General features: G+C 46.1%; 1 protein-coding gene across 2 annotated transcripts in view; it reads right to left on the minus strand.

Annotated features, from left to right (window-relative positions):
- Positions 1 to 25,385, minus strand: part of WWTR1 (WW domain containing transcription regulator 1) — a 131,420-nt gene that overhangs the window by 42,081 nt on the left and 63,954 nt on the right. For both annotated transcript variants that reach the window (XM_058661424.1, XM_058661423.1), the window contains exon 4: positions 4,871 to 5,010. In XM_058661424.1, coding sequence (XP_058517407.1) covers positions 4,871 to 5,010 — 140 coding nt within the window. The remainder of the gene's footprint in view (positions 1 to 4,870; positions 5,011 to 25,385) is intronic.

Here is a 25,385-nt window from a genome sequence, read left to right on the forward strand (position 1 = left end):
ACGAGGGACACAGTCATGTCTTAGAACTTGAGCACAAGCACACTTCATAATCTCCCTCTGTCAGCCGTCTAACGGCACTCCTGTGAGATCATGACGTGCTCCTCTGGATCTTCTTGTAATGTCTGCTTGGGGCTAAAGAATGTCTCAGGGACGGGGTGTTCAGTGCAGCAGTGAGGCTGTGTCTTTGCATACCTGGATCCCATACTTGAGGGCCTGGGCTCAAGTTCCAGCGTCCTGTTAATGCGCACCCTAGGAGGCTGCAGTGATGGCTCAAGCATCCGGTTTCTTGCCACGCACCTGAGTCTGGGCTGAGTTCCTGGCTCCTAATGGGTCTATTCTGACCACTCTTGGTATCTGAGGAGTGAGGCCCTGGATGGGGGTTTTCTGTGCTTCTCTCTCCCCTTTCAAATAAATGCACAGAGTGTTCTTTCTGAAGACTCTTTATGGAACAACACCCACTGATGTCACAATTTGTAAGCCAAAGTACCCAAATGATGAAAGAAAGGTCCCGGTCCTGGGTTTTCAGCTTTCTGACAGTGAGCCACAAAGGCTATTTTTCTGAGCACACACAAGCCAAAGAGAGAGAAGAAAAGAGACCACAAACCTTAACCACTAGAGGGGCTGGTGTTGGGGCGCAGCAGAGTAAGCCCCAGTTTCTCGTATGAGCATTGATTATGTCCCAGCTGCTCCGTTTGCAATCTAATTTCCTGTTAACGCTGCTGGGAAAGCATCAAGAGAAGAGCCAAGAACTTGACCCCTGCGCCCACATTTAAAACCTGGGAAGAGCTCCTAACTTCCGGTTTCTGCCTTCCCCAGCCCCAGCAGTCACTGCTGTTTGGAGTGAACCAGCAGATGCAAGACATCTTTTTTCTTTTTCTCTGGCTTTCCCTTTGTGTAATTCCGCCTTTCAAATGAATAAAATAAAATCTCTAAAAATAGCTCAAGAATCCATTTCTGCCTAGGCTACTTGGAATGCCCAATCAGAGTACTTATTTTAAGTCCTGATTATTCCACACATTACAGCTCGCTGCGAGTGCACCTGGAAGGCAGCGGATGATGGTCCCTGACACCCATGTGTGAGGTCTGGATGGAGTTCCTGACTCCTGCCTTTGGTCTGGCCCAGCCCAGCCTGTTGCAGATTTTTGTCTCACTGTCCGCACCCCCCACCACCACCTCTTTGTCACTCTGCTTTTCAAATGAATAAACAAACGTCTTTATAAAAGTAATATCCCTGAGCCATTATTGTGGCATACCAGGTAAAGCTGCCACCTGGGAGACCAATATTCCAGAGAGACAGAGAGAGAGATTCATGCCCTGGCTACTCCACTTCCAATCCAGCTCCCTGCTAATGCATCTAGCAAGGCAGGAGAAGATGGCACAAACATGTCATTCCCTGTCACTCACAAGGGAGACCAGGGTGAAGCTCCTGGCTTTGGCCTGATCCTGCAGTGGTCACAGCAGCCATCCAGGAAGTAAACCAGTGAATGGAAGATCTCTCCCTGGAATGTGAATATTCTACACAACCTGCCAGCCCTCACACAATGACCAAATGATAATATCTCCTCCTTTCTGTCAGGGTCTTTCTCTCTTTACTAATTCATCATATATGTCTTGGGATTCAGACTTAGAGGTCCAATCTAAATTGAGTAACATCTCCTAGAGTTGCCCCAATTTGGCGAATACAAAAACTGAAATTTCAGCTAAAACTACATCCAAACTCAAGATGGTTAACTGAATTAAAGTGCAAAAATCTTTTCAGAGCCTACTGCATTTTCTTCAGGAGTCTGAAAATTTCTTGGGTTTAGCAGTACAAGAAATAGGCCCATTTCCAGAAAGAGTCCTCCCTAAGAAGTCACAAACTCCAGGATGACTTAGTGACAGGTATCTCCTCTCACCATGAAGACGTGCTTGAGTTACAAGTCACATTACAGGAATACATTTAAAGTTCTTAGGAGAAACAGGAGCTCAGGCATCCACTGTAAATATTCTTGGAGGAGGGCAAACAGAAGCATTTCCACCAGAGGGCACAATTCTCGTTAGCAGTCATGAATGTGGTGTTCTGACTATAAATCTTAAATAAGTCATTTTTTCTTGAAATACTTTGTGATGGATAATGAAACTGTCTTTAAATAACATGCTGCACATAAAGAAACACTTACGCCTATTATGAGCCTGGCACAGTCTGAAACTTCACAAATATAATCTCATCAAGTTATTTCATATGATACACTATCCTCAGTCTACATATGGGGAAACTGAGTTACAATTGAACTTAACAAAGTTAGCAGATCACATATCTAACATATGGAACAATGTCACTGATGATATCATAGGTCTAGAAATTTGGAAAAATAACTGGTAAAAAGGACTAATTCTATTTTCACATCATGTTACCTGGACATTACCTTCACACATACAGGAATCCTTTCTTCTGAAGGCAAACCGCCCTTAAGTTCACTTATTGGTGATCTACATCCCACTGCCAAGTGCCAAAGCTCTGGATTTCACAAGCAGAGACAAAGGGACTTGCTGGTTTACTTTGAAACAAACTGAGTCTGAATCACAGACTGTTTGAGGTGAGATCTTCTGAGTCAATCATTATTGCCAGGACGAAACTGTGACTGGAAAGCTTAGGCTGACCTGCAGAACTAATTCACTATCCCCAATTAAATGTCCGCCTAGGATTTGTTCTAAGCTAACCACCTTCTTTTGTAATGGACAAATATCCAAATATTGTTGGAAAAACCCAAGGACACTACAGGTGTGTTTCACAAAATTTCAATTTTAACTTCTTTAGATTTACTCCACGGACAAAAGTGGGTTCTGTGTGTGCGCACGCACCAGCACAAACCCACACATGCCTTCAATATCAAATTTCCACCATCCTAGTTCCTTTTCATTTAATTAGTCCACTTCCTACTTGTTGCGCAATTTTTTAAAATTAAGGGCAGCTCATAGACGAGCATGACTAAGCATATTCACTGTAGTGCTATGTGTACCAACAACACGCTAGGAACCATCAAACTAGCCATCAGAAAGGAACTGGTTAAATGAAGCAATTATAACACATCAATTTGCTGGACTGTTGGGCAATTTTAAAAAAAGAATGAAGCAGCTGCGTATGTGTGGATACAGAAGTGAAAAATAGCACCACCAGTACAGAACACTGGATAGACAATGCTAGTGTTTATGTAAGGAAACACACGCCCACACCCCCAACGCACAGCAGGAAGCAAGCTGGGAGACGGAGGAAGACGGACCTTCTGAAAACCCCCCGGAAGTGCTTGCATTTGGTTAGTCTAGCTGATAAAAAAAAAATTATTTTCCCCAAAAGTAATAAAGTTAAGGCTGAAATATTAGTATCTAGTGTTATGAAAGTTAAATGGGTAAGGAAGCTCCTGTAAGGCCATCTAATGTGGAGTTTCTTGACCACACTGGTGCCTGCTTCCTGCACCAGCTCTCACACGGTGGGTGAGTGTGTGGGAGGCGTCGGGTCCCAATGCAGGGAGAAGCACCGGCGCCCTTTTCCTTGACCTGCTTTTTAGACAAGGAACAGCATGAAGGTCAGCCCAGGGCAGCTGCTTTCAAGATAGAGAGTAGTTTCCAAGGTTTGGAACAGCAGGCTCAGGCTTCCTGGAAGAATCGACGCTTGAAGCCAACATTCTCAATTTGGCCAAGTCTCAGTATCCTGATGAGTGTCCAGAAACCTCGCTGTCATTGTTACTCTGTCCATTCCTGAAAATCCACCAGGGGATCCTTTTCACATCCTAAACTGAACTGCTCCGAAGGTACGGTTATGTGCAGGGTACTAACCTTAAAAGGAAATGTTAGCAGAAACAGCATCATCTTTTTTATAAAACCTTCAGTTGGCCCTCTGCTATTTGGGCCCTAGAAGGGCAAGGGAGGGACTGAGTAGCACAAAGCTAGCTGGCCGACTGTGCCAGTGCCCAAGACCAAGCCTTGCCGCTTGTGGCCAGTGGGCAGGATTCTAGCTCCTTCAGAGAAAAGGCAGTAAGCAAAGACCACTGTCTTCTCAAGTCTGAAAGTGCAATAATGAGTGATACTACCCCAGGGGTGTGGAGACACGCTGCACATGGATCCTGCAACGGTTGCCTGCATCCTAAGGCCACAGTAGCCTGGGTTCACACTCCGGCTCTGCTGCCCACAGCTGCTCATGACCTTGGCCAAGTCTCCTCATCGGTCACAGGGGGATTCTGTCACTTCACGGTAAGTTGGCTGGAGGCTAGAGACCTAATACAGGAAGGGGGTGTCTGCCCCACTTTGTTCTGATGATGACAAAAGGGCTAAGTTTTTTCTTGCTTGTTTTCTTAATTTTTCCTTATTTAAAACGCAGAGAGAGATCTTTCATCCACTGACTGACTCCCCAAATGTCCGTCAACATCCTGTGGGGTAGCCAGGCTGAAGTTGAGAGCCAGGAACCCCAGTGTGGGCTTCCCACATGGGTGGCAGGGAACCAAGTGCTTGGATCATCATCTGTGGATAACAGGAAGTTGAGGTGCGGGGCTAAAGCTGGCACTTGAAACCAGGCACTCAATTTGCAAGTAGGTGTCCCTAGTGGCACCTTAACCATGGTTCCAAACACACCTGGAAGTGACATTTTCAAAAAACTCCGGGGGAGAGAACCGGAATGAATGTGGAGCTGCTATGGAAAACCCAAGGCCTAAGCAGCAGTGTGGTGACGCATGTGGTAAGGAGGCCAGGGGAAGAAGGTCAAGGTGGACAAGGAGGATGACACTGCTGAGAGGGAAAACCCGCATTTGAGTGCAGGAGTGCAGGAAGAGGCCTGGGAACAGCTGGAGCTGCTCCGGGCCCTGGCTCCTCCCGCTGGCAGACAACACCCGGGGCTTACCGAGGTTTGGCTGGGCCACTGCCATGGATCTCTGCGGAGGCACCGGGTTGGAAGAGACGGCAGCATGGACGTTCATAGGATTCAGGGGTTGATTCATCGCCTTCCTAGGGTCTTGCCAGGTGGTGATTTTTTCTATGTGACTGAAAGAAGGAAAACAATTTTAATTGCCGACACCATCGCTGTCACCATCATCAAAACCAACACAACAGTTGAGCGATGCCAACTCTTGGCTTAGAACGCTTACAAATGGCTGGCAATTGTGTCTGGTTTCTCCAGGGATGCACCTGCCCATTTTTCCCTCCCAGAGGACTTGGGTTCCACTGAGAATTTTACAGAGGCTTCAGTGGACATAAGCTTTGCTGTGCGGGCTGTCCCTGTGTGCAGCAAGCCCCGACAATCCTCCCCTCTACTCACAGAGCCTGTTCCCCAGCACTCCCAAAACCCAGTGGATGCTTCCCCAATGGATTGCTACATTGTAAGTCCTTCTCCCAAAGCTGGACCGGCACTCCTGCCCTGCCAACCTCCACATTCCCTCAGTCATGGAACCAGCATAAGAAAGTTTCTTTAGCTGTCCTCTCCCAGGGATGGCCCCAGAAGCTAGCTTCTAACTTGCCTTTACTGAGTAAGTACAAGGCTCCCATGAGGGTCACCAGGTAAAACATGGAGCCGTCTGGAGCATACCTTCTACCAAGCAAGATAACTGCAAAGCAGAGCAGCAGCAAGAAGCAAGTATGGGAAGACAAGTAACAGATTACAGAGAAACTCAAATGCTAGGGTGTGAAAGAACCCAAGGTAGAATCATAAACAACCCTGAGCATTCACAACTCCCCATATTAGCTACCATAACATCATCCCAGGAAAGCTAGCTCCACAGGGGCTTCAGACCAAGGTTTCCCATACAGCCTCAGAAAGGTGGTCAGGGTCTCCGTCGTGACCTCCTGCCTCCCAAAGCACATCATTAGGCACTCCTGGTGCTGCCAGGCTGTTCTGTTCCATTGGGCTCTACCTTTAATGAGAGTTTGTTACACAGTCAGTCATCCAGGTCTGCGGCTTTCACAGGCACAGATTCTCACAGATCAAAAAAATGGGTCAACAAAATAAACTGCACCTGTACTAAACATGTAGAGACTTTTCTTTCTTGCCCTAAACAAAATAGTTTTAACAACTACACGCATCGCCCTTACATGGCATCAGGTATGATAAATTCTGTGCCATTTTATTTAGCGGGCCTTAAACATCCTCACACTCTAGTATCTTTAAGAAATCCTATAAGCAACAACCCAAGGTTGGCAAGGGATGACAGTAAGAATTTTAAAGATGAAGTGGATCCAACTGGTGGCCCAATTGTACTTTACAAATGGTATCAGATATTTCTGTTTCCATCAAAGACCGCATACTTTAATAGAAGATGCTGAACAATTACATGTTCTATGTCTTGCATCTAGTTTGTCTCTTCCTGGTCATGCCCCACCCACTGCTAAACATTCTTTACACACATCCAGGAGTGATAAGGCACCAGAGGAAATGCATTACCAAAGCCTTGGTCCAGGTCTGAAAACCCCTTCCATGGTCAGTAGCCCCAAGGTGCAATAATAGCAAAACTATACTGGCCTGGCCAGAAAGATCCTTCCATGACCTATAGGCCTCTCCATTATCATTATAATAAAATTGCCATGACAGACAAGTCCACTCCTAACAGGAGCCTGATGCCAGTGAACACTTCCTAAGAAGGTTTAAAATGGGCAGTCACCAATTTTCTGGAAATCTCCACCAATGCCTGCAGAACTCCACCCAAAACATCACCACCATATCTCCAGATCTGAGGATAATCTGTGGATAATTCTTTTAAAAAGGCAAACTCTAGAGCATGCCTGCACTCCCTCTTTACAGACCCCCAAACTCCCCAGCAGTACTTCTTTCTGTTAACACTCCTTAATTTTAAAGCAGTAGTGATGGCAGGGGGAGGGGTTGGCTCTGTGTCCTCTGTGGCACCTGTGACACCAACATCTCATATGAACACCAGCTCAAATGGCTATTCCACTTTTCACCCAGCTCCCTGCTAATACAGCTGGGAAAGCAGTGGAAAATGGCCCAAATGTTTGGGACTCTATCATCCACTTGGGACACCTAGAAGGAATTCTAGAGTCCTGAATTTGGCCTGGCCAAACCCTGGTCATAGCTGCCATTTGGGGAGTAAGCCAGAGAGTGGAGGAGCTCTCTTTCTCTGTCTCTGCCTCTCTTATTTTTTTTATTATCATTTTATGATACAGTTCCATAGATCGTGGGATTTCCCTTTTCCCCTCCCCAATTCCCTCCTGCCTCACTGAGTTCCTCTACATCGTTACTATAGTACAGTTCTTCATACACAATCATGTGTCCATCATTGTGGGTATGGACAATGACAGAGAGTCCAGCATCCTGTTGTCAAGATATAGTAAACAGCTGCATTGTGAGTCCATCTTTGTCTGGAAGTAGAGATGCATACTGCATTGTATCCTCACATCTGGATATGATAGTCTCCATTACGGTTACTATAAATCCCCTTAAGTGGAAAGCTACAATACAAAATCAACAACAGGAAGAAAAATAGGAAATTTACAATGCCATGAAGCTAAATAACATGCTGCTAGATATGTTAGTCTCCATTACACCGTTACTATACACCCCCTTAAATGAAAAGCCACAAAACATAATCAAAAACAGGAAGAAAAAAAAGCTGATATATCAGAAGTGAAGAATACAGTGGAACAAACTAAAAGTACAGTGGAGAGTCTCCAAAATAGAATGAAGCAAGCAGAAGAAAGAATCTCAGAATTGGAAGGTAGTTCCTGTCACCAGGGGGAAACAAACAAAAAACTGGAAGCAGAACTGGGTCAGGCCAAAAAAAAGTATTCAAGAATTGAAAGACACTATTAAAAGGCCAAATATAAGAGTTATGGGAGTTGCAGAAGGTGCAGAAAGAGAAGCTGGGTTTACAAATGTATTTAATGAAATAATAAGGGACAATTTCCCTAATCTAGAGAAAAAATTAGGGGACAACATCCAGGAGGGGGACAGAACTCCCAACAGGTTTGACCAAAAACATCTTCGCCATGACACATAATAATCAAGTTCTCTCTCTCTTAGAATTCTTTCAAACAAATAAATAATTCCTTTTTTCCGAATACAATTTTTAAAATTGCATCCTTGGGACCTTTTTTGTGTTGATCTTGGCTCCAGAAACCTTATTCTAATGATTTTATTTGCCTCATTTTACTTCCCTTCTGTTTGATCACATTTAAAGGCTGAAACTAAGGCACATATTTGGAAGAGAGTTAAAGATACTTACTGTTGGAACACTTGCAAACCCAGGTTACTTCCACATTGCAGCTTCCCTGTATTGCACACCTCAAGAACTTGGGTTTCTACCAAGTCTGGTTTCCTGGCTTGCGCCTGGCCCAAATCTAGCCATTACAGGCATCATTCCAATTCCAAATGAACCAGCAATGGGAATATCCTTCCGTACTCATCTATCTTTCTCTGTCTCACTGCCTTTGAAACAACTAAAATAAATAAAAATAATGAAAACAATAAATACTGCCAGTGTTCAAAGTCTTCATCAGATTCCTTACTCTCAAACCGATTCTTGGTCCTAAATGAAAACTTGTATGTTTTCTCAGATATTTTTTCCCCTTATTTACCTGAATGGCAGAGTAACAGAGAGCAGAAATCACTGGTTCACTGCCCATGCTACAGCAGCCTAAAGCTGCATTCAGGAATCCAGCACAGAAAGGAGGGGCTCAAGTACGTCGGCCATCAACTGCTGCCTTCCTGGCCCGTTAGCAAGCAGCTGGATTGGAAGCAGACCAGTAAGGACTCACTTTGACCCTCTAATATGGGATGATAAGAGTTAAGGCCATCACCACTAGTGGCTTAACTCATTGCACAACTATGTTGGCCACCTAAGGAGACTTTGCAATGAATGTGACCTTAAAAATCAGCCAATAAAAAGGGTTTAACTATTGAGTTTCAAAACTGTAGATGTTGGCAACAACCGTCCTTAAAATAAGCCCAGAAAATGAAAATAAACAAGCAAGTCTGTTTTGTTAAAGGACCGGTACTGGATATGGTAGGTACGTCCCAGTCTGCAATACTTGTGTCCCAAATAGACACTGGTTCACGTCCCAGCTATACCCCACTTTTTTTTTTTTTTTTTTTTTAAAGATTTATTCATTTTATTACAGCCAGATATACACAGAGGAGAGACAGAGAGGAAGATCTTCCATCCGATGATTCACTCCCCAAGTGAGCCGCAACGGGCCGATGCGCGCCGATCCGAAGCCGGGAACCTGGAACCTCTTCCGGGTCTCCCACGCGGGTGCAGTGTCCCAATGCATTGGGCCGTCCTCGACTGCTTTCCCAGGCCACAAGCAGGGAGCTGGATGGGAAGTGGAGCTGCCGGGATTAGAACCGGCGCCCATATGGGATCCCGGGGCTTTCAAGGCGAGGACTTTAGCCGCTAGGCCACGCCGCCGGGCCCAGCTATACCCCACTTTGTATGCGGGTCCCTGCTGATACACTGGGAAAGGCAACGCAACATGGTCTGAGTGTTTGGGCCCCTGCCACCCAAGTGGGAAATCTGGATGAAGCTTCCGGCTTTTGGCTTCATTGTGGTTCAGCCCTGGCCACTGAGGCCATGTGGAGAAGAAACCAGTGGATCGAAGACATCTTTCTCTTTCTCTCTGTAATCCTGACTTTAAAATAAAGAAACATTTTTGTAAGAAATAAAGCATCAAAGTTCAGAGAGAAGAAGATTAAACTACAAAGATCATTTCCTTAAGCATTAAAACAAAAAAGAAGTGAAAAAGATAAACAATGGTTCCAGTTTCAGCGTAGCCACGGTAATTCTATTTGCCACTTTCAGAAAAACTTTTTGCCAGCTTTTGGTCCTGATGGGAAGTGTGTGTAGGGGAAGAGGCAGGGGGAGGGGGGGAGGCAAGCGGCAGGTTCCTAGCCAGCCGCAGGAGGTTTGTTCCTCTCTCAGTGAGGAGCCAACTGCTCAGGAAGTCAGAGGTAAGCAAACTCCCTTCAGGGCAGTAATTACAGCTCAGAAACGCTTTGATTCGTCCTTCAGGACTCATCCTATTAAAAGATGTTTTCCAAGGCAGGCAAGTCCTACGCAACCACTTTCCATTATAGCAGGAGAAAAAGGAAGAATCCTTCTGCAGAACACACTGGAGGGACCCTGCTGTGATGGGAGGAGGAATCAAGGAGCTGGCCTGGTGCACCTCCCCTCCCAGCCTTCCTCGCCAGCCTAAACATGTGGGCTGTGACTTCTGAATGAGGAGGTCAAGGAATCCAGGGCAGAAAGCCCCTAAGGAGTGCCATCTTGCCTGCCAGCCAGAGCCTGCAGGGCAGAGTGGGTAAGGCCTAATAGGTCAGACCCCCAGGGATGCGCATTTCACTCCAAGACTTTCCCCCAGTGCCCAGGGAGGAGGCCCTGGAGCCTTCACTACTGGCCCTTCAAACTCCACAGTCAGACAACACTTTTAAAGGAGTTCTGTTCCAGGCAGATTTGTTCATGAAAAGTAGCATTCTTTGTGGTCCTCTTAAAACAATAGGAGGCCTCTCTGAAGTGGGCGGCTTTCACTGGCTTGGAGCTCGGTGCCCAGCCCCTCTGCAGTCTCCCAGGACCAGCTCTGTCTTAAGGCTCAGCTTAGAGGAACAAGGTCCACAGTAGTTCCAGGCGTGCAGGCAAAGCAATGCAATGGCGTATGACACCGTGCGGGTGCTCCAAGCCTAGTGCTTATTCAGCGTCTCTGACTCCAGCTACTGCTCCCGACCCCAACCCAGGAGCTGCCATTCACTCTTTGATCCTGCTGTCTCATCCTTGTTCTCTCTCTCTCAGGGCTACTGAGTCATTTCCTTTCTCATATTTCGCAGTGGAACCTTACTGTCTGCCAGGACCCACAATTTAGCCAGATTAATCCCTCCTTCCTACGACTCCTACCTCCTTCCTGGCTCCACTCCCTTACAGAATCTATTTCAGAAAACGGGGGAAAAAAAACCTCTCTGCTGTTCGAAAGCTACAACTGCCCTTGGAAATCAACACAGCCTGATATTTTCTATCTACTTATACTGTAGATGCGGATTCTACAAATGCGTACTTTCGGGGTGCATTGTGGCACAGTCTAAATCAGGGTCCTGCTCCTCCACTTGCAATGCAGCTTCCTGCTGGTGCTCCCGGAGAGGACGGATGATGGTCCATGCCACCCTGTGGGCGACGCGGCCCCGACACAGCTGCTGCCTGCATTTGGAAAGTGAAATAGCAGGTGGCAGAACTCTTCTCTCTGTCTAATTTTCAAGCAGATAATCAAAATATCTATACGATTTTCATATTTGAAAATGAAACAAAAAGGAAAAAAATGGCTTTTGGTGAGTAAAGGAAATAACAGGCTAACTAATATTTTTTCTTCCCAGTCTAAAATCTTCCAGCAATAACTATGGGTTGTTTTCCAAACTAGTAAAACCAGAAACATTCAAGAAAGCTCAAAGTAACAGAAAGCAAAGCTGGGGCGCGGCCATGCAGGTCAGGGCGTAGGTTACTGCAGACCTGCATGTGGCCGTGTAAGTGGAATAGACCCAACTACCCAGTCTCACGTTGCTCATAACGGAAAAAGCTCCTGAGAAGGGAAACTTTTCTTCACACCAAAAAAAAATTTTTTTCCTAGCCTGAAAACATCACACACACACACTCTCTCTCTCTCTCTCTCTCTCTCACTCATGGAAGTGCCACAGGGAAGGCTGTGGCAGGTGTGTTAGAAAAGGAATGTGTGACCAACTCCATATGCTGGTCTTCCTCTTCTGTTGCCTTCCCATTGGGCAACTCTTTCCCAGACAGCACCATTTCCCTGCCTACTTCCAGCACAGAGAGACCAGACCAACAGCAGCCATGTGAGAAGGTCTCCACTGGGAGAATTACCCAGAAAAGGAGCCGCAGCTCCCAGGACATGGTACCTGCCAAGCAGCTGGAAAGCCCAGCTCTTCCCAGAGAAGACATTGTGTGGGTTGCTTTTCCCTTGTGGATTCAGAGTGTCCTCTATAAAGATAACACTGAGAAATTCCATTTCCTTCAAGAGGTAAACGCTATGTTTGCAGGTGAACATGTCATTGATATCAGAAGGGATGACACCTCTTCCGTCAGCCTGGTTAACTCTGCTCTCACACCTTCTGCAGGCACCCACTGGGCTCCTTCCTGAGTCCAGTGAGAGTGTGCAAGCCTGAGGGCTTCCCCTCCCGCAGCCTTCCTTGGTCCTTGTTTGCCTTCCCTATCCCTTTTGTCTATCCCTTCTCTTCACCTCTAGCCTCACATCCCAAGGATGTCTGGGATCAAGTCACCCTGGGTCCCTGGTCCCCACTGTCCATGACGTAAAGTGTCATTCACACTGACAGTGGACTCTGGACCATAACCTCAGAGTCACATCTTACCTGGGTAACTGGGAGTAAGACTAGCATTGACCTTGTATGATTTATTTGGATATGGCATTTAACCCAACCTAGTCTCCTATCCCTGAGACATGGGTTTAAAATAAGCTAACAGATGCACCAAGTTTCTGTTCTGCAACTCTTCCAACTGCCACAGTGACTTAAGATTTAAGACCAGTCCACAGGCTTCCCAACCTCACCTAGCAGCGAATGTATGGAAGGCAGCTCTGGCTTCCAGCCCACAGCTGGCAAGTGTATTCAGCAGTCATGGATTACATACCTGTTACACAAAACACATGGCACACTTGGTAGATACGAAAACAGAAAGCGCATGCCCAGCAACAGAACCACTCAAGGAAAAGATAAAATCTAATCTGCAAAAAGCAAATCCACCTACTTCTTTTCCAGGAATAGGCCTAAGGTTTTTGGACAGATTTACCTTCCATTTCTTGACCTATCACCCTAACTTGATGGAAGGAAGACACACAACAAAAGCTTCATTCAACAGAGAAGACCCATGTAATGTGCTTTGTATTATTGGAGCAGATTAAAAAAAAAAAAAAACAGGAATGACTGCAAGTGCTTTACTGCGAAGGGATTTATAAGTCTTCGCCGTGTGCTGCTTGTTGGTACCAGCAAAGCTTCCATTTCCAAGTACAGGTGGGTTTTGTCTTCTTACCGTCTCTCCTGTCCACCCGAACTTCCCGGAACTTCACCTATGTCAGACAGGGGAGCATCTCCCTACCCCGGCCCCAGTGCAGAGAACTGCTGGGACGGAAGTTGAAGGTGACCTCCAACCTGCCTCTTCTTTTCCACCATAACCTAACGAGGCAGTTCAGGAAAGCCACCCAACGCTGCAAGGCAGCCTGGAGTCATAAAACCAAGGCAAACACTTCCAAACTCAGCCACCCCCATGCTACTTGACGTTATCCGCCTGATGACTGCCCGTGCTCCCTCTTACTCTCCTGCTGGCCTGGTGTAGCACAGGGAGAATGGTCTGCACACAGCAAGCATTTGAAAAATGCACTCCTCAGGCCAGCGCGGTAGCCTAGTAGATGCCTTGCATGCACCAGGATCCCATGTGGGCACCAACTCATGTCCTGGTCGCCCTGCTTCCCTTCCAGCTCTCACCTCGTGAACTGGAAAAGCAGTCAAGGGTGGCCCAAAACTTTGGAACCCTGCACCTATGTGGGATATCCGGAAGAAGCTCCTGGCTCCTGGCTTTGGATCAGCTCAGCTCTGGTCATTGTGACCACTTGGGGAGTGAAGCAGTGGATGGAAGATCTTTCTGTCTGTCTTTCCTTCTCTCATTAAATCTCACTTTCCAATAAAACAAATAAATTTTTTAAAAATAGGAAAAATATACTTCTGCAATCCTGGAGGAAGTTACAAGCCCAGTTGAGAGTACAAGTGTCTTATTTTAGAAAATAAACACAAGTTTATTAAATACCACATGTTTGCCTTAATTTAAGATGATATGATGTTATGTATAACATGTTATGTTTTGAATGTTATATGTTGTGTATAAACTAAGATTGAAGTATAAAAAAAAAAAAAAAAGAAAATAAACACAAGTTTGAAAACTGTTTTTGATTTACAAGAACAATTCATCAGTTTCTTCATGCTGTATCGAGCATACACACTGAAGACAACCCAGGCTACAATGGATAGATTAAGCAGCTTTGCCACTTGCTTTCTGTGAACTACTCCAGTTAGACCCGCTGGTGTTAAAAATGAAAACTGAAGTACACTTAGATGAGGCTGATAAATTCCCACACCGAGCTGGCCGAGTAAACTTGACCCACTGACAGCAGATAACAAATGTTATGCCAAATTTTAATCCTGTACCAGATGGCAAGAAGACTTGCCCAACAGTAAAATTTCAGAAATTTCCCAGTTAGCATTAGAATACAAACATGCAAAAGTTGGCTTGCTTTTTTGTTAGATTTCAGGGGTAAATGCTGCCTAGGGTTTAATCCCATTAAGCACTCATATCTTTGCTCGTATTTAAATCTCAAGGCCTAAAAAACAACATAAATCTCACACAGTGCATTTCTCTACATGGTACCTTTTATTTACTTTTGTTCTTGCCAATGACCCCCTGGCCCTTCCAACTGACACCCCAGACGGGTCTGACCCAGAACAGCAAAAACAGCTGGCACACACCTAACTAAACCTCCCAGGCTGGCCGGATGCGTCCTCTTCCTCCAGGGAGTCTTTGACTGTCACTTGAAACCAGAATGCAATGGGAGTCACCATCTCTGTGGGTGCTCAGCTCCCAGGCGCTCTCAGCTGGCAACCCAACTTGAGTCTGCTCACAAGATGAACTGCCACGCAAGAGCTGCCTTCCCTGTGCTGAATCTGATCACCCCTTTGCGAAACAGGGAGCTGGTTTTGGAAGTTCAACGCCCTGACGATCAGAAACGAAGTGCTGGCTCCTTAACAGACGGAACAGATACCCAGCTTCTGCCTTACTGTATTTCCAAAAGGATTAATTTCCTTTCCAAGTTGTTTTTTCTTCCTACCTAACCCCAATTGCTTTGTCTTAAAGCAGCTTTACCAACATTCCAGCAATCACAGTTCTTCCATTCTGCCCAAATGCTACATAGCACCATCTCTTGCTAAGAACTCCAACACATTAAAATAAAAGAGGCATAAGCTGGGCTGTCAAGGTACCAACTGACACCTTCATTAGCGAAAGAGGACCAGACTTTGCGCTGTAAACAAAAGGTGATTGTTCACTTCACAGAAACGCACTGATTGCAAAAGCTCCTCTTTCTATGAACCACAAGGAATTTCTAGTTAAAAGGTTCCGGGCAGATTTTCATTCCAGCAGCCCATCAAACATAGCTGCCGTGTATGACACAGGAATAATAACTCTTACATAAGCGGGATTTTCTTTAGAATCTTCTTAATAAAAGATGATCCATGAGCAGAGCGTTATTTTGGCGCACACTTCCGGTCTCTACCATTCATTTGTCAATCAAAAAAAAATTTCAGGGTTCTCTGGAATTCTGAATGAATGACAGGGATTGTATTTTTAACTCCCAGGCTCTAATCCTTGACTTCCATGCAGGCCTTGCCAAGAAGCCTCCACTTGTTTAAATAAGCAGCACCAGCGTGAAAGATGTTAGTACTTCCGCTGTAACAGCTGTGCTGATCTGTCTACCTCAAATTCTCCCACTTCACACCACTGACTTGTACACACACACACACACACACACACACACACGTATATTCCTTCTGAACTCGTCAGCGCTGAGTCCGGCAGAGCTGCTGTCAGACCCAGTGAGCAGGATGAGCCCAGTTGCAACCATAATGGCCGTGGTTCCTACAGGGGTTTACACACCAGAGGATTCTGTTCCTGGGGTGGGAAAGAAGGCGACATTATGAATGTGTCAATTCTCAGAGAACCCTCTATGGGAAGCGGGTGATTCAGCTGCACGGTTCCACAGGGTGACTCATGAGCCTGGCTTCCAAGGGTGAGCAGTTCAGCCATTGTGTCTGAGACACCCTATCATCCGCTCTGCTCCCTAACATCACCCAGCACCAGCAAACCTGACTTCACCCCTGCACAGAGCCAAAACCTTGCTTAACCTCATTTCTCCCAGAGACTGCAAGTTCTTTTTGTTTTCCCATTTTGTTGCAAGTCAAGAGCCCTATTGAAAAACTTTGGCTGGGCCCAGCAGCGTGGCCTAGCAGCTAAAGTCCTTGCCTTGAACGTGCTGGGATCCCATATGGGTGCCGGTTCTAATCCCAGCAGCTCCACTTCCCATCCAGCTCCCTGCTTGTGGCCTGGGAAGGCAGTCGAGGATGGCCCAAAGCCTTGGGACCCTGCACCCGCGTGGGAGACCTGGAAGAAGTTCCTGGCTCCTGGCTTCGGATCGGCATAGCACCAGCCGTTGCGTTCACTTGGGGAGTGAATCATCGGGCGAAACATCTTCCTGTCTGTTTCTCCTCCTTTCTGTATATCTGACTTTCCAACAAAAATAAAATAAATCTTTAAAAAAAAAGAAAAAGAAAACTTTGGCTGAGTCACAATATTTTATTATCAACACCAGTATTTTTTTTCTCTTCTCATGTCAACATCTTTAATGCTATTAAGACAGCAGGTGATAGGTCAAATGCCTCCCCAGGTGAGGTCTTGATGGAGTCTTTGGTTCCCAGCTTCAGCTTCAGCCAAGTCCCAGCTGCTGCAGGCATTTGCATGGAAGCTGTCTTTGTCTCTCAGAAAACTGCCTAAGTAAGCATCACCTTAGATTTATAAATCACTTGAAGTTTCCTGGGTCAAAAGTGAACATGGCTGGAGTTGATTTCACCATATCTCAAGTAATTTCCATTTATTAGGTACACAAAAATATGGGCAGAGTCTTTCTTCCACTTGGCCCCTTTCCCAAAACAGAATCATAAGCTGGAAAGGAGGCCACATGGAGAAGCGACGAGGCGCTCTCTGAATTCTAGAATTCTCAGTATAAAGTGCAAAGGATTTATCCATTTACTTAGTGGACAAACGATTACTGTGAAGTTCCATTTTCCACCTGGATTTGGTCCCAAAATCAGTTTTCACACATGTGGAGTGTGGTGAAAATCACCCCTGAAACCCTTTCAATACACAGTCCGCCGGCTCTGCACATGTGCTTTGGTATTATCGTTCCCTAGGCTCACTGCAGCCAGCAACTCCCACGGTTAGGACAGCTCCGTTTCTGTGGCTAAGCCCCGGATGAAAAACACTGCACCCAAGTACATATGCTGCGCTTTGCAAAGCATGGTGTGCTGGATTCATGCCAGTCAGTCAAAGAGGCATATGGTGCAAAGGGCCTCGGGGAGCTGGTAGTCCAATAGTTGAGGGCGGTGACCACGAAAGAAGTGACGGGGAGGCCAAGAGCAGACCCCCGTCTCTTTCATCACACGGCACAAAGGCCAAGACTCTGCCTCTGTAGCTGCACATGAAACACGCTCCCCATCTCTGCAGCATCTGACATCTCGAAAGTAGCATTGATCTCGCCCTGAGTTTTAAAAATGTGTTGGGGCTGGCACCGTGGCGTAGCATGTTAGGCCTCCGCCTGTGATGCCAGTATGGGCCCCAATTTGAGCACCAACTGCTCCACTTCTGATCCTGTTAACAGGCCTGGGAAGGCAGTGGAAGACGGTCCTAGTACTTGGGCCTCTACAACCATACGGGAGACCCAGAGGAAGCTCCAGGCTCCTGGCTTTGGATCAGCCTAACTCTAGTCATTGTGGCCATTTGGAGATGGCATCAAAAGATGACAGATCTTTGAGTCTGTTTCTTTCTTTGTCCTTCTCTCTCTCCATGTAATTCTATCTTTCAAATAAATACTTTTAAAAACTAAGAGTGTTTTTTTTTTCCCCCAAGCCATGGTCAATGCTAAATATTTAGAATCATGATCTTCTAGGCACTCTGTTATTGCCTGTTACAGGTTTCCAACAAGTGTTGAATGTTGTTCAACAAGACACTGAGCCATGGCTTGGCTACTCCTTATTCACTGCAAAAGCAAACTCGTTGGAGCAGCCACCCCTCTCCTCTCCCACATTCCTGATGGGGCCAAATGAAGGACACACTGACTGTCCCCTCAAAAGAAGGCAAGATCTCTTTAAAACCAAAAAGTCTTCTGAGTCAGCCGAGAAGAGCTCAACTGTGAAGAGCTTCAACGCATTTGTGTTGGTTTTTCATCCCGAGAAGAGAATGAGACCCCCTTGGTTCTGGCTGTCAGGGCCACTTTCCTCCTGAACTTGTCAGACAGGCATGGCACAACTCGAATGAGAAAAAAGGTTCCTGGCAGCATCCAGAGCCTGGAAACACACGGAGGTGCATTGCACAATCTGTTTCACAACAGATGACTGGCATTCGCGGCGACTTTCCGAAGCAGCAGACAGCGCCACAGGGATCTGGACAATCAGGCACTGCGGCTGATGTTCCATGTTCTCAACTCAGTCACAAAGTCTCTCTGTGTCTCTCAGAAAGATTTATTTATTTGAAAGTTACAGTCTCACAGAGAGAGAGAGAGAGAGAGAGAGAGAGAGAGAGAGAGAGAGAGAATCTTCCATCAAATGGTTCACCCCCCCCCCCCCCACACACACACACACACAAGTAGTCAAAACGGCCCAGGGCAAGGCCAGGCTAAAAAGCCAGCAGCCAGAAACTCCATTGAGTGGAGAGGACCAAGTATTTGGGCATCTTCCAGTACTTTCCCAGGCATGTCACAGGGGAGCTTCCCATCCAGCTCCCTGCTTGTGGCCTGGGAAAGCAGTAGAGGACGGCCCAGAGCCTTGGGACCCTGCACCCGCGTGGGAGACCTGGAGGAGGTTCCTGGCTCCTGACTTCGGATTGGCACAGCACCGGCCGTTGTGCTCACTTGGGGAGTGAATCATAGGACGGAACATCTTCCTGTCTGTTTCTCCTCCTCTCTGTATATCTGACTTTGTAATAAAAATAAATAAATCTTTGAAAAAAAAGTTTCTTCCATGTACTTCTCAACGGTACAGATTTCATCCAAATGAGGTCGTGGGTCTAAATTTGGCTCCTGCCCTGAATCAGCAGAGAGGCCCCTGTAATTATGTATAAGATCTCTGAGCCTCAGTGTTCCAGGTTACCGAATGGGCATAAGAACTTTCTTCACACAAGTAGTTCAGTAAAGCACTGAGTATAGAGCCAAATAGACACGAGACTGTACAATTGTTAGTTCTTTTCTTTCCCTTATGCAAATCTACGCAAATGACATCAGAGGAATGTGAAAGCAAATAAGTAAATCAATAAATCAAAAACAAATCACAGTGCAATAGATTCAAGAAAACGGAGAAAAATCATGGTGGACATAAATTGATGACAAAAAAACACAGATACAAATGATTCCATGTAATCAGAATAGCAAAAGAAAACATGAACTAGAGATAGAAATATTCATACAACACAGAAATGCTAGTTGACTAGACGTCTCAGATGGTTCCCTTACCTCCTTTCTTCATAATTTAGAAATTATTCTTTCTTTGAAAGGCAGAGAGGAGAGAGATCTCCCTTAAGCTGGCTCACTCCCCATATGCATGCAAACGCCAGGGCTGAGCCAAGAGTCAGAAACCATCCCAATCGCCCACATGGACAGCAGCGGCCTGAGTTCCTGACTCATCAGGAGCTGCCCCTCAGTAGGTGCGTGAGCAGGACCCTGTGCCACCACACCTCACTTCTTTTTATCATCATCCTCATTATTTTAATTATTTGAAAGGCAGACAGACAGACACTAGCTCGGAGCTCTCATCTGTCATCTCACTTCCTAAATGCTTGCAGCAGTCAAAGCTCGGCCAAGACAAATCTGAGAGTCTGGAACTCAACCAGAAACTCCATAGGTAACAGAAATCCACCTACAGGAACCATCGCTACTGTCCCCCTGGGTCCACACTAATAGGAAACGGAAAGCAAAGTTGAACCAAGACTTGAATCCAGGCAGCCTGACAAGGAAATGTGGACAGCCCAAGCAGTGTCTTACGCATTGCCCTAATGGCCCTCCCTTATGACCAACCAGCCGTACATCAGCTTCCAGCAACACCTGATAGCTTCTGATTGATTGCTACGGTGGCTCACAGAATTCAGGGAAATATTTAAATTTCACTACCCATTTATCACGAAGGATTGTAGAAAGGATTAAGATGTTCAGCCAAACGGAAGAGATTCACAGGCCAAGAGTGCGGGCGGGGCTCCAGACTTCCATATCCCTCCAGAAACATCCATGTTTTCAGCTACTTGCAAGCTCTTTGAATGCTGAAATTTGAATGGGAATGTCATTGCACAGACATGATTGATTTCAGCAGCCGATGCTGATGAGCTTGACATGTAGTCCCCCACACCCTTCACCAGAGCTCAGGGGGGGAGGGAGAGGCTCAAATTTCCCATCTCTGATCACATCGTTGGTTGCTCTGGCAACTAGCCTACAGAGCTATTTCCCAATTGCCCACAAAAGCTCGGGGTTGGCCAGGCTCAAGCCAGGCATGTAGAATTCAACCCAGGTCCCTCCTGTTAGTGACAAGGACCCAACCACTTGACCCAGCCATCGCCTGCTGTCTCCCCATGTGCATATTAGCAGGACTCTGGAATCAAAAACTGAGCTAGACTCGAGGCTGGAGTCTCTGATACAAACCACCAGCCTACCCAGCAGTGTTGTAAATACTGGGCCATAAGCCAGCCCACTTTTCATCCTTCTTATGCGACAGAATAGACCCCTTGCTCTTCAAAGTGAAAAACGTGGCTGATCAAAATATGCTTAATTTAAAATATTTAAATATCACTTAAAAACAGCAGGGTGTGAACATCTTAGTGCCTGAGTTTAGTTCCTGATTCCAGTTTCTTGCTGTGGCCATGGGAGAACGCTCATGTACTTGTTCTCTGTCTGATTGTCTATATATATATATATATAACAGATACATATATTATATATATAAATATATATATATATGCAATAATCCTAGTGATACTATTCAGCCAGATCTAACTTCAAGAAATGACAGTGGGGACCAGCATTGTTGAGCAGTATGTTCAGCCAGTACTTGGCAGCAGCCCCTATGAGCATTAGTTCGAGTCCCAGCTGCTCAGTGTCCTCTCCGGCTCCCTGCTATACCTAGCAGAGCAGTGGAGGATGGCCTGAGCACTTGGTTCGCTGCCAGCCACGTCAGAGGTGTGGGTGCTGTCACAGTCACCTGGGGAGTGAACCACTGGACAAGATTCTCTTCACCGCCCTTCCTCCAACTTGCCCTTACAAGTTAATAATCTAAGAAAAAAAGATGGCAATAGACAACTCATCGATGAAAGTGTCTTTATATTCTTGCAAGTTTAAAATCATGTCAGAAGAGTTATGTACACACAAATAAATGTTGTGGGATTTTTTGGAAAGATTTATTTATTTTTATTGCAAAGTCAGATCTTGGAGCGTTCAAGGCGAGGACTCTAACGACTATACTATCGCGCTGGACCCACAAATAAATGTTTATGAGAGAACTTATTCTGCTACTTCAGGGACAAAATAACACATCTCTGCACTTTGCTAACAAGCAGTCTAGCGTGATAGTGTGTATCTTGTTACGTCCATCTGCGCGTGTGCAGCTACGCTATGTGGAGTGCATGTGAACATGCTTTGCGTACTTTCTCGGCTGAATGTTTTGTTATCAGTTGAACTCTCAAAAGCTTAAAAATTACCTGCCCACCCTACAGATTCTGGAACTATCATCTCCTTGTAAATACTTACAAAGTAAATTAGATGAAAACGTCTTGCATGTTTCTCTGTTAGAGTGGAAGTCATTCAGCACTCCTCTGCTACTATCTGATTGTGCCTCCTACTCCAAGCTGACCCCCTGCCTTTTATGCTCTTCCCCACTAAGCCATGCAGCAAGTAGCACTAAGCAGTCTTCGTTGGTCTCACTCATATATGAGAGCTGCCATTATTAGAATAAGAGGGAGAGGGGACATTTGGTGCAGCCAGAAACACCTTGCAACACCCATGCCTCGTATCTGAGTACCGCCTGGGTCCCTGCCACCGTGTGGGAGACCTTGATGCAGTTCCAGGTGCCTAACATCAGCCGGGCTCAACTCCAGTTGTTGTGGACATTTGGGAAGTGACCCAGAAGATGGAAGATCTTGTTTCTCTCTCTCTCTCTCTCCCTCTCTCTCTCTCTCTCTCTCTCTCTTTCTGTCAATCTGTCTTTCAAATAAAAACAACTTTTAAAAAAAGAAGTGGTGGGACTATCATGGTGGCACAGCATGCAAATCCTCAGTCTGGCGATGCAGGCATCCATACGGGTGCTGGTTCGTGTCCCGACTGTTTCACTTCTGATCCAGCTCCTTGCTGATCCGCCAGGAAAGCAGTGGAGGATGGCCAAAGTCCTAGGGACCCTGCACCCCATGAGAGTCCTGGAGGAGACCCCTAACTCCTGGCTTCAGATCAGCTCAGTTCCAACATGGCGACTATTTGGGCAGTGCACCAGTAAATGTAAGACCTCTATCTCTCCTCCTCTTTCTGTTAAAACCAAAGACAAAAACAAACAAACAAACAAACAGCAAACATCTCTGCCTTTTGAAATAAAAATAAATATTTAACAACAAAAAGAAATGGGAAAATATGAAAAAAAGCATTTAAATTCTCATTGAGAAGCATTATATTCTCAAGTAAATGCTCTTCTACTGATTGGATTGAATGTTCCATTTGCTGTCCTTGAATGATTCAGGTTCATTCAGCGTTCAAGAAATAAACGATTTCATTACATGTCCCTGTAAATCAGACACAGTTCCAAACCACTACAAGTGCACAAAGTAACGCACAAAGATGTCCACTGTAGTTTTGTTTACAGCTGACATGTGTGGTGATAGAATAGTTAAGGAAACCAGTGAACAGGAAGACAATGGCAGACTGAACACAGGTGAATGACACAGATCTGCCTTTGTCAAACGGAAAGATGTGTGTAGGATATTGAACCCCGTTTCAGCACATGAGATTTCTTTGCACTTTCTTTATTTTGTCCAACAAAGATGATTTTCCTTGGAGCAGCGTGGTACAGTAGGCCTAGCTGACACATGGGATGCTAGCACCACACATGAGACCTGATTGCCTCACCCCCAATGCAGCTCCTTGCGAATGCCCCTGGGCAGGCAGTGGCAGAGGCTGAGCGTTTGGGCCCTGGCCACCCACACAAAAGAACCCAGCTCCTGGTCCTGGCTCCTGGGTTTGACCATTTGGGAAGTGAAGTACTAAATGGAAGATCTCTCTCTGTCTCTTTCAAATAAATATATACATCTATTAAAAAATCATTTTCCTCATCAGAAAAAAAGAGAATGGCAGAGCTATCCTCCCCACAAATGGACCCACTTCCTGCTTTAAAAATCACTTCTGCATTCCATACTTGAACCCATACCGGCTAATTATAGCCTCTGAAAATAATCCCATGGCTAGAGTATAGGGTTGAGAACCTTGTCAGCCATTTACCTTGGAGCTGGCGGTGGCGCCGTCGCAATACTCCCTTGCGCGCTAAGCCTACAGGTACCCTGAACCAGGGAGAGGCACAGCAAGGTGGAGACGCAGCGCAAAGACAGGATGAAGAGGATCAAGACCGTTCTATAATTAAGCAACGCTTGGTGGCTGCCTTTGGCAGCTGCTGGCCTGAGCAAGGGAATGCAAGCGGGCGTCAACAGACCTCCTAGTGGCCCCTCCGGGAGATCAGGCGGGCCTGTCACTCCGCAAACTGCCTGCACTTCACAGTCGAGGCCACCTTATATCCAGCACCTGTCGGCCCTGGAGCCGCCCAGCTGCAGTACTGTTCTTGCTGTCATCTGCCTAATCCACAAGGGGAGACACGCATTGTATCTAGAAAGAGAGATCAGGCTGAGATAGCTTTGATTGTTCTGATGAAAGAAAACGCATGCCTCCTGTCCCTGTGTTTGTTGCCCCTCTGTCCCTCTTGACTTTTTTCTTTATTTATTAAAGGGAGAACTCTTCCCTTGCAGCTGTATTTTTTTTTCATTTTTAACCCCCATGTTAATTATATATTCACTACAAACGATGGTTTAAATTTAGTCTGATGACTGGCCACAAGACTCCTTCTCCTCCCACAGTAAAACATATCCTGCCTCCAAACCCTTTCTACAACCTCACTGGCTTGCAGAGGAAGCCTGGGCAAGAAGCATAACCCGGTGCGGACCCCAGCGACGGCGGGAGAAATGGGCTTTTCTTCTCAGGACACATTGACATCTTTCCCCTTCCAGGAAATTTTTTGGAAAGGTGTTGACACTGAGGGAGACCTGGAAAAAGCTGTGAACTTCTCAACACCTGCAGCGGGGGGCTTCAGCAAAAGGCAACCACACAGCAGTTACCCCAAAATGACCATAGAAAACCAACTGATGGGCCCGGCGGTGTGGCCTAGCGGCTAAAGGCCTCGTCTTGAACTTGCTGGGATCCCATATGGGCACCGGTTCTAATCCCGGCGGTCCGGCTTCCCATCCAGCTTCCTACTTGTGGCCTGGGAAAGCAGTCGAGGACGGTCCAAAGCCTTGGGACCCTGTACCCGTGTGGGAGACCCGGAAGAGGTTCCTGGTCCCCGGCTTCGGACGCAAATGCTAGACAATGATACAGCATGCTCTGCAGCAAACTACATCGCTGGTTTATTCCTATTTGATTTAGCATATTGGCTGACTGAGACACCATGGGCTGTAAGATTGCATCAAGCCTTGCACCTAGAGGCTGCAGCAGAGCCAGGTAGCCCTTTAGCTTTCAGTTATGTTATGAATGAATAGCAAATATATGAGTTAACACTCATATCCATAATAATTAATGATAGTTTGAAAATAATTATTTCTACTAGTCATTCTACATTCATAATACTGGCAAAGACCATGGTAATGTCTGATAATAATAGTTTGAAATCTATCGATTTAATCACCATTTAAAAAAAAAACAAGAAGAAGAAAAAGGAAAAAGAACCTTCCATTTCTAAGACCCAGAAATGGAGTGGAGGAAGCTGGCTAACTTAACAAACTCCTTAGCTTCCATCCTGCTCAAGTTGGTGCTCTGGCCATGATGTAGTAGCACCTTGTTCATCCCATGAGGCAGAAGCACACAGCCTAGAGCATTTCAGGAGCAGGGAACAGAGTGCACAGAGCGCGCTGCTGCTGGCAGCCTGGCCCTGCAACATCTCCTGCAGCCTCGGGCCTCCTCTTGCCTTAGTAATACATCACCTACCAGCCCTCCTTGTCTTTCCCGAGGCCCTTGAGTCACGTCGCGTGCACACTCGCCTGCCAAACTGACCTTTCAGCAGCCTGGATTTAACCAGGCCCATCCTGTCCAGACAGAAGAATCGCGTGACAATGAAACAAATGAGCTCCATGTGATCCTGGAGCTGATGTCAGGAAGAAAGGAGAAGATGCAATACAGGCATGACATTTAAAACCATAACCCAAAGGCAAAGCAGCACCTGCGCTCTCTGCTCCAACTTAAAGGGACTCTGCTGAAAATGAGTCTGGAGACACAGGTAGCAGATGCATGGACCACGAGCACTGCCAGGT

Source organism: Ochotona princeps, chromosome 3 (assembly GCF_030435755.1).
Source record: "Ochotona princeps isolate mOchPri1 chromosome 3, mOchPri1.hap1, whole genome shotgun sequence".
In the NCBI taxonomy this organism is placed as follows: Eukaryota; Metazoa; Chordata; class Mammalia; order Lagomorpha; family Ochotonidae; genus Ochotona; species Ochotona princeps.